This window comes from Chiloscyllium punctatum, chromosome 1, assembly GCF_047496795.1.
Source record: "Chiloscyllium punctatum isolate Juve2018m chromosome 1, sChiPun1.3, whole genome shotgun sequence".
Classification (NCBI taxonomy): Eukaryota; Metazoa; Chordata; class Chondrichthyes; order Orectolobiformes; family Hemiscylliidae; genus Chiloscyllium; species Chiloscyllium punctatum.
In genome coordinates, this window is record NC_092739.1 from 70,638,792 (window position 1) to 70,649,208 (window position 10,417).

At 41.1% G+C, this 10,417-nt stretch overlaps 1 protein-coding gene across 1 annotated transcript in view; it reads left to right on the forward strand.

Moving 5' to 3' along the window:
* grxcr1a (glutaredoxin and cysteine rich domain containing 1 a) overlaps positions 1-9,998 on the forward strand; it is a 95,960-nt gene extending 85,962 nt beyond the window's left edge. The window contains exon 4 of the mRNA XM_072571856.1: positions 9,786-9,998. Coding sequence (XP_072427957.1) covers positions 9,786-9,998 — 213 coding nt within the window. The remainder of the gene's footprint in view (positions 1-9,785) is intronic.
* Positions 9,999-10,417: the final 419 nt, after the last annotated feature.

Below are 10,417 nucleotides of genomic sequence, written 5' to 3' on the forward strand. Positions count from 1 at the left end.
ATCTGGGCTTTAATATCTAATGAGTTTAAGTGGAATTATACTGAACAACAATGCATCAAAATGGAGGGTATTCTGCAGACCAAATCAAATGAAACAAAGTTTAATGTTCTCAGCATCCATTGCACAAGTTGGCACTTTTTTTGTAGAGAGTGAATCTTGTGAAAGCTTTTGGCAGTTTCTTCGCGTTTGGTAAAGTTCAAGATTAATGTAATTTATGGGATCTGCATTAATAGTTCACTAAAGCAATTAAAAGAAGCCAACTGCCAAAGGGCACAAGCAGCAGGGTGGCATCGCAGCACCAGGAACCTGGGTTCGACTCCAGCCTTGAGTAACTGTCTGTGTGGAGTTTGCACATACTCCCTGTGTCTGTGTGGTTTTCTGCTGGATGGTCTGGTTTCCGCCCACAGTCCAAAAATGTGCAGGTTAGGCGGATTGGCTGTGCTAAGTTGCCCCATAGTTTCCAGGGATGTGCAAGCTAGGACTTATATACTTAATGGTAAGGTCCTAGGGAGTGTTGCTGAACAAAGAGACCTTGGTGTGCAGGTTCATAGCTCCTAGAAAGTGGAGTTGCAGGTAGATAGGACAGTGAAGAAGGCGTTTGATATGCTTTCCTTTATTGGTCAGAGTATTGAGTACAGGAGTTGGGAGGTCATGTTGCGGCTGTACAGGACATTGGTTAGGCCACTGTTGGAATATTGTGTACAATTCTGGTCTCCTTCCTATTGGAAAGACGTTGTGAAACTTGAAAGGGTTCAGAAAAGATTTACAAGGAGGTTGCCAGGGTTGGAGGATCTGAGCTACAGTGAGAGGCTGAACAGGCTGGGGCTGTTTTTCCTGGAGCGTCGGAGGCTGAGGGGTGACCTTATAGAGATTTACAAAATTATGAGAGGCAAGGATAGGATAAATAGGCAAAGTCTTTTCCCTGGGGTCGGGGAGTCCAGAACTAGAGAGCATAGGTTTAGGGTGAGAGGGGAAAGATATAAAAGAGACCTAAGGGGCAACGTTTTCACGCAGAGGGTGGTACGTGTATGGAATGAGCTGCCAGAGGATGTGGTGGAGGCTGGTATAATTGCAACAGTTAAGAGGCATTTGGATGGGTATATGAAAAGGAAGGGTTTGGGGGGATATGGGCCGGGTGCTGGCAGGTGGGACTAGATTGGGTTGGGATAGCTGGTCAGCATGGATGGGTTGGACCGAAGGGTCTGTTTCCATGCTGTACATCACAATGACTCTATGACTCTAAGTGCCAGAAAAATAATGTATATTCAGGTTGGAAAACTTCAGGACTTTATTCAAGGGGACAAATTTCAAAGATATGAACGAGTCTAGCAGATGAAGAACATTTGGGTAAGACTCTTGGAAGATCATAATATGGATAATTTGAACCACGATTTCAGTCAGAAGATTTATTAGGGTCCAACCACAGACATTTATTTATAAAAGTTGTGCAAAGAGACACGCATTGTCTTTTGGGATGTGAAAGGCAGAAAATGTTCATTTTGCACATGAAGTGGTAGGAAACCTCCATTTCAGCTCTAAAAGATGGGGGGAAAGCCCAGTAAACAGTATGATGTGCAGTATTAAGATTTAATACCTCCTAAAGCAGGAAACAAGTAATGCAATACAGTTTTGCTAGTTAATTAAAATGTGATTCAAAGGATTTCGTATGACACTGCTAAAGTATAGTATTTAGAAACTTGTGAAGAAAATATTGCAAAATTATTATGACAGATTTCAAACATTTGGAGAAAATTTAAAATAAGATAAATGAAACAGCATTGATTTAATACAAGGACATATAATTGAAGACAGCACATTATAAGCAGCAATGGAACATGGTAGATTTAAACCAACTGTAAAGGAATAAGAATAAATAAACATATTAAGAAAAAAAAAGGAGAAATAATACACTAAAAATAAACATAGTGTCAGAGAATGGCCAGATTCAGTGTAGGATTAGACATCTATTGAAGAGATCACTTTTTAAAATACAAAATTGCTTACAATTTAAATACTAAAATTAAGCTGAACAAGTTAATGCTTTGGGGTTCAAAGAGAAGTATTTTGGACTCAGAACATTAATCTGTCTTTCTCTCTCTCTGTCTGGAGCTACCAGACCAATGAGTTTCTCTAGTACTCCTTCCTTAAAAATTTAGATTTCCATCATTAGAAATTTTGTCATACTAAGTTGGTCTTAAAGCCAATGTAATTAGAAATCTCCAATGTGCCAAATGAGGCATGTATTATGTTTGACAAAGCTTTAGAAACTTCTGGCAAATACTTTCATCTGAGAGCAACTGAAGTTCTCAGATTAGCAAGATTTCACAGAAGAGTCCAACTTCTAGGATAATCCATAATTAATTTCATTAAAGATCTATATAGACTAATAGAAACATGTGATTACTAGGCCATGATTCAAAGGAAAGAAGGACATTTGTCATGATTGTCAGTTGGCCTGAATCAGGTCAAGGAGGATAGTCTTTGGTCAGGGTTTTCTACCACACTAAGTCAAGAATAGCATTCGATACCAGGCCTCGAACCTGGGCACAGTTGGTCATTCACTTTGAGGGGTCAGAAACACGATGTTCCCCAGGTAAAGCAGGTATTAGAGGAACACACTGCAGATGACTCCACTCTCTCTTCAACACACACACACTCTCCCTCCCATACTTTCTCTCTCCCTGCACCCCCTCCAACACACACACACATACACAGACATGCAGCACACACATTCTCTCTCTTGCTCTCTCCCATATATACACACACTTTCTCTCTGCCCCGCATCCTCCCCACCCACACACATACAGTTTCTCTCTCTCCCATACACACACGTATACATTCACACACACACTGTTATACAAACACACTCACACATTCACACAGACCCTCTCTCATATACACACACACTCAATAGACCCTCTCATACATACACTCTCTTTCACACACAAACATCCACTCACATTCGCGTACACGCACACTGTCATATGCACATACCCCCTCACACTTGCACATATTGTCCCTCAAGTACACACACACACACGCACATGCACACACTCACTCAAGCACATACACATACCCACACACTTAATATCTCACACAAACACTCACACTCTGTCACACACACTCACATACACACACACTTTCTCCCACACATTCTCTCTCTCTCACACACACATTCTCTCCCTCTCTCTCTCATACACACACACAGACACATACACTCTCTCTCTATCTCCCCCCAACACACACACACTCTCTCTATCTTCCCCACACAGACACATGCACACACACACCCTCTCTCTCTAGCTTCACCCCTCCCCCTCCCCCCCCCCCCCACACACACACACACACACACAAACACACGCACACACACACACACACACACACACACACATATGTCAATGGTGTGGATTTGCATTTGCATATACATTCTGTTTTGTTCAAAAAGCATACAGTTTGTAGACACTCAGTCAATGTGACATTTATAAATTCCTACTTTGGAAATGAAACCAGTCTGATTCCAGGTTAAGACACAGACAGACTCTAAACAAAACCTTATGCCTAAGGTACATTGTCTGACTGAGCATTCACCTCTTTTATGCTGATAAAACCTTACGTTATCTTGGAGCAGTGACTTGAAAGAAATTCTGGTATTTGCATATTAATGAATTGAAGCTTGCACCTCCATTCTAACTGATTAAAGATTTAATAGCTATCTTAGATATGTTCAGTTCATTTGCATCAGTTGTAGAACCCTTGGATGTTTTACTTGTAAATTCTGTGCCGAAAACCCCCCTCTCTCACTAACACCTGAAGAATGAGTGAGGCTCTGAAAGTTTGTGTTTTCAAATAAACCAAAACACAGTGTTATGTGATTTTTGACCTTGTTCAACCCAGTCCAACATCAACACCTCCACATAAAGTGGATGGCACAGCTGGTACTTTTGGTGTATGTACAGATGGTATTCCGAGAAAGTAAATAAGCAGCAGATAGGGCATGCAGGCTTAATAGTGTCAGGAGTTGAGGGTGGGGAGACAGTGAGCGAGTGAAGACTTTACACACAGTAGTCAGTGTAGAAGAATGTGAGCCTTGGTGTTAGGTGGGTATCATCGCACAAACAAAGTGAATGTGAGGCATCATTGAAAGATGGTGACAGTTATGGTCAAAGAGTGAAGACAGTCATGAACGTTTTCTTCCTGTGTCGGGCATTCCTCTGGATGGCTCAGACTTACGTAAACATGAACGGCAATCTTGGACCAGGTTGATACCATAGTCTGGTGTCATGGCCTCAACACCTTATCCTGGGAGAGGAAGAAGCTTCACATCTACATCACCCCATCCAACAGGACCCGATATCCCCACCTGCAAAGTTGGGTACTGATCTCATAGAATCACAGAGATCAACAGAACAGAAAAAGGCCATTCAGCCCATCATATCTGCGCCAGTCAAAAACAAACACCTAACTATTTTAATCCCATTTTCCAGCACTTGGCCCATAACCTTGTTATGGTATTGCCAGTGTATAACTAAATACTTCTTAAACATTATGAGGTGACTCTGCCACCCTTACAGGTAATGAGTTCTAGATTCCTACAACTCACTGGGGGAAAAGGTTTTTCCTTACATCTTCTGTCCCTTACTTTAAATCTATGTCCCTTGATCATTGATCTCTCCATCAAGGGGAAATGTTTCTTCCTGTTTACCCTATTGATGTCCCTCATAATTTCATTCATCTCAATTTTGACTGCTCTCAATCTGAAATTCTCAAGCCCAGGGAAATCCTGGTAAATCTCGCCTGCACCCTCTCCAGTGCTATCACATCTTGGTTATAATGTGACTCTCGGCTGTGGTCCAAAGCTCAGATAGCTTTTTGCTTTTGGAGCAGTTGTCGACCTTTTCCAGCCTCCTAATGTCAAGATATGAATGTAGACTCAAAAGTGAAGATGTTTGATTATGAACAACACACATGGTTTTCACCCAGTTACATGTGCTGCATTCTAGTGTAACTTGTTCTATTCTTATACCTCTGACAGCTATTCCCCCTTCACTATGTGGATGTTTATCTTTGTAGGCAGTGGCTTCTGGTTCTTCTACTGTGTAATCTGCTCTGGTAGGATAGTTACATTTCTCCTGAATCAAGCACAAAATCAACTTACGTAGACAAGTTCTGTCTCTTCTGGATTTTCTGGATTAGTTAGTTCCCTTAGGAGTGTCTCAGGTGTCTTCTCCTGTAGTAGGATCTCATGAAATGAAAATATCTTTTCTAATGTTCATGGATGTTGTACTTTATCGACCTCTTTATGTGTGACCACATGTATTTTTGCTATTATGAAACTATGTCCTACTTCTGCACATTTTCTTGAAGTGAACTGTAGTTTTCCAAATGTTACATTCATTAGTGATGGCTGTACATTTTCTGTGCCCTTGATGCCTTATTGTTCCATAACACTGACATTAATTCTGAGGATTAGATGTTTGGCCTGATTTATGTAAAGTTTGTTTTACACCTCTTTAGAGTATCTATACCTTATGATGTTAAGCTAAGAGAAGCTGTTACCCTCTTGAGGTAATGTTTGTCTTCTCCTTTCATAATTTGTCTGAGTATTCCTGGCTTTTGCTTCTAGCAAAATGAAAGAGCTCTCTCCAACATAATTCTCATTTAGACTGTAAGAAATATGCCAAGGTTTCATGAAGACTTCAACAACAATTTTTTTTCTCACAGCTTCTAAGATAAAAGCTCAATGTTCACAGTTTTATACTGACAGGAAGATAAGAGAAGGGTGAGGCTAGTTGGGCCTTTCAGCCTGTTTCACCATTCAAGATGATCAGTATCCCGTTCCTCTTTTGACCCCATATTCTTTGATCCCTTTAGCCCTAAGAACCATAATACCTAACTTCATCTTGAAAACATTCCATGTTTTGTTTAAAAACAACCCAGAAATTGCTGGAATGAAATCTGCAGGTTTGACAGTATCTGTGGATTGACTGTAGCGTTAATGTTTCTGGTTCAGCGACGCTTCTTCAGAATTGATCTTTAGTTTTGTTAATCTGCAGAAGTCATTGATGAAATTATCTGTAGATTCTCCTGAATATTTTGACTGTTAATTGTGTCTTCAAAATTGGACCCAGTGAATATCTTGCTCAGCTTTATTCAATGCTGTACCACAAGAGCTTCAGTCATGAGGTGTGGGTGTTTCTGGTTTGGCCAGCATTTATTGCTCTGTCTAATTGTCCTGGAGTAGCTGGCAGTGAGCTATCTTCTTCAACTGCTGCAGTCTTTGGTGCCCAGTGCAACCCTTGTGTACTGTGTGGTCTTTCTCTGATACTGAATCTGTTGAGAAGAATTATAACATTTCAAATTTCTTCTCAATCTCTTTTGTAACCGCAATTAAATCTGTATCATTTCAATATTGCCGAACATTACTCTGTTCTCTAGGCTTAAACTTTTTGAAATAACTCCACAGAGGCTTGTATCCTGTCACCAAGTCACCCTTTGTTTACAGGTGGAAGGTTATTAACTTTGATCCAGGTCTCTCAGAGCCAGCTCTCAGAGTGAACAGAATGTTTGACATTCCTGTTTATATCTGTCATCCAGGGGTCCCTGACTGGATCAGGTTAACAGCCTCAATCACAAAACTCATATTCTATGAGGTCCATCTGGCTGACCTCTTTATAATCACTATATTTGTATTCACCAATGCTGTTTTAAATTGAATTACTGTGAAGCTTTTAGACCCTGTGCAACAGCAATGTTGCAGTTTTTCCTTCATTTGCTAGTCTTTTTTAAAATCTGTATTTCTGTTACACTAGATTGAATTCTTCAGTAAAGCTTTAAATTGAATTACTAGCTGTTCTGTACTAACACACTTCTTATAAGTTTTTAAAATCCATTTCTTCTTTGTTCACTCTTCACTACACAGTGAGGTATTCTGGATGCAGATCACGGGGACCATGTCTGTGTTGGTCAATCATGTTCTTCCTCAGCATCTACAGTTACTTGCTGAAGCTATTGCGCCATCTGAATGACCAGTGAAGGGGGACTGACTGCAGCACAATGCCAGCCTCCCAACCTGTAGCCACTTCAGTTGCTGAACTTGACATTGTGTTCTGTGCAGACAATCATTCCATTGACATTCTTGATGAAGACTCAAACTGGTATCGCCACACAGAACTCCTGGATGATGGTTGAATAAAGGTTGCCTATCAGCAGGTGGCCTTTTGTACCATCACTGCTGCTAACTTCAGCATTATTGAGATGCCCAGCTCAATTTGCAGGTACCAAAGCTATGTAGCAAATTGGCTTTGACCAGCATCTGACCCCTAAGTGCCTTCACTCTGTATGCATATGAAATGAGTGATACAATGTCCAATGTTCCTGTGTTTTGTGAACGACAGCTTCATGTTTTAATTGCTACAATATTGTGATGTCCAGCAAACAGGGATGCCACAATTTCTGCCATCAAACTGACGTGACCTCTGCTCATCCTGAGTGTTGGTCCTGCTATTTTCTATTCGCATTCCACATTGAGAGAAGTATAGCTGATAATATAGTTTCCACTGGACATCTTCAGCACCAGACCTTGCCTAGATCATTGCAGCTTACTTATTCCCTAGCTCCTGCATATGCCCTATTGTCTGACCTTCCTGAACAGCCCATGTTGACTCCTCTTTCCATTATGGAGCCCCATCACATTGAACTTCATCTACAAATATCCTGACTCTGAACCCTGAACCCTGACATTATACTTTGAGAATGCCAACACTACTTCTTTACTCTTCCCTTGTGATGGTCACAGGGAAGGTCACAGTCATTAAGCATACCCTCCATGGCCTACCAAGCCGTCTGATGCTGTTCTGAACTACTCCCATTCAACTTGAGTTTCCCCCATCACCATTTTTATTCCCACCACTATAAATGCCTCTGCTTTCAACCAGGCACAGTCTTGATTTCTCTACCCCTTCTTCCCCGACAGTCCCTCTCCCCTGAACCGTCCAGAAATATTGACGGATAGACACCGGGATGGTTTTTGCCATATATTGACTTCAACAATCAGCCCCTAGACTGACTGACCAGACTCTTGACCATTGTGCTTGCCACTCCATGACTAATGACATGTGATTGTTCTGACTGCTTGTGCTGGCCCTATACGAACATCCCACAGACTGTACTGGGACAGATCACTGACCACGTCAAACACCATGACCTGTGTGCCCCTGACTGATTGCATCTGGAACTGCTGATTGGCAGTGGCCCTGTCATGACCACACTGAAGATCATGGCCCACCAGCTTCTAACATGGCTGTTTTGCACAGTGTGTTTGCTGCATAGGTTGGTATTGCATGCTCTGTGTTAGAGTGTTTCTTTGTGTGTTGTACATCAAGTGGTCCTCCTTCCCCCACCCCACCCTCCAAGGACAGTTCAATACTGAGATGCATAGCAAGTAGCCTGCCTGTGTATCTGCAGTAAGTAGCCCCTTAAAACTGGAGTAGTTAGCTCTGGCAGAAATGCTAATGTACTAACAGGCATAGCACAGCATGGGAAGGCATTGTGGATGGTCTGAGGGTCTTCTGGATTTCTTTTCATGGTGGGGCTCAGACCTGCAACCCATAGCCATGCAGCATTTGCCTAGATGTCCACTGTTGGTACCAGATGATATTTGCCACCTCTACCGGTAGTGGGGATTGGTTGTTCTTTGTTTTATCTTGGGTTGACCTAAAGATTAGAGGATTCCCCCAGTAGATTCTCTGTAGAAGAAGCATGGCACTCATCCACAGACTCTATCAACAAACACATCGACCTGGACCCAATATACTGGCCACTACAGCAGACAGCTGGAACTGACAACCGGAAGCAGCAGAGACAGGCCACTATAAATGCTGGAGGAAACATCACAGAAGTGCTTCACAGGAGGCTCCCAAGCACTGAGGATGTCACCTAGACAGGGGATGAAACGTTTGCAACACAAATTCCCAGCTTGGCGAACAGAACCACAACAATCTGTACCTAAAATGGCACTATAAGTGGCAAATTGTAAATTTTTCACTGTACTCATTTGAGTCTCTGTGACAATAAAGCTAATTCATTCAGAATGTCATTCCTTCAGCCCCTTCAATTCCAATGTGTTCCTCCCTTGCTTGTAGAGGTGAGTTCCAGAAACCCTGGGGAACCTATCCACTTACTCTTGTTTAACTATCTCTTAATAAGTGCTAACATATTTGGAATGAATAACCTGCCTTTACCAATGGGTCCGCACACACATTTGAAGACACCACATTTGAAGTTAGATGCTGATAAGTTGAAGTCCAATTTTCAGCATTCTTTCAATTTCAAAAAAACCCCTTCAAACTAAGCAAGTTAAAATCCCTACTGTAACCTGACTGTATTGTGCCTTGTATGATTTACCATTCAATTACCACAAAGTTGGATTAACATGTGTAAAGGTGTAATATGTACATTTTCCTTCCTTTAGTATATCTCCATGCTGTGAATGTAAATCCAAAAGAAATACGCACTGAGCCAAAACACACAGCCTTCCTGTGCCTTCCTAATGCAAGTGCTCCTGTACATCCTACGAGTGGGGACAAAGTTGCATATCACATACTTTTAAACAATCCTTTATAAAATAGTTTTGAATACTTATGTTGAGATTATGTAGAGCTGAATATGTGTTCCATCACTGATGTTTGTTTCTTCATAATTAAGCAATATCTTTTTTTTATAAAACTTAGAAATATTATAAAAGAAAGGGAAATACTGAATAATGTATTTTTCTCTTTCATTTTTAGAAAGTCCAACACCCACATGCATGTTCAGCCTGTGGTGGATTTGCATTTGTTCCATGCTCAGTGTGCCACGGGAGCAAGATGTCAGTGTTTCGAAACTGCTTCACCGATTCCTTTAAGTCCCTCAAGTGTACTTCTTGCAATGAAAATGGATTGCAGCATTGCACATTCTGCAAAACGAATCCCATACCATCAACGAGAATAACACCAGAGTAATGTTTGTCATGGCTCAACAATAAATGGACTTATAAAAAGTGTGCTTCTCGATCTTATTTCTAGTGCACCAATATGTTGGTTGTTAAAAGTCCCAAATGCCATTCTCCGCTTAACTGGAAGTGCAACATGAATGTTCCATTCCTGAAATTAAATTTCTTGTGATCCTAGAATAAAGTGGGCCAACTCCAGCTTCTCCTGTTGTTTTCTCATTCCACAAAATGTTAAAAGGCACCATTCGTGACCACAAGTTCTATTGAGTGAAGCCAGCAGAATGATGGAAGTATATACACAGATAGAGCAAAGAAACTATAAATAACATGTAATGTCTGACACAATATAAAAATGTGAGTAAAAATATTTCAGTTAGCTGTGACAAGTAGAATGAAGTAAAATATAAACTAAAAATATACTGTTTGCAA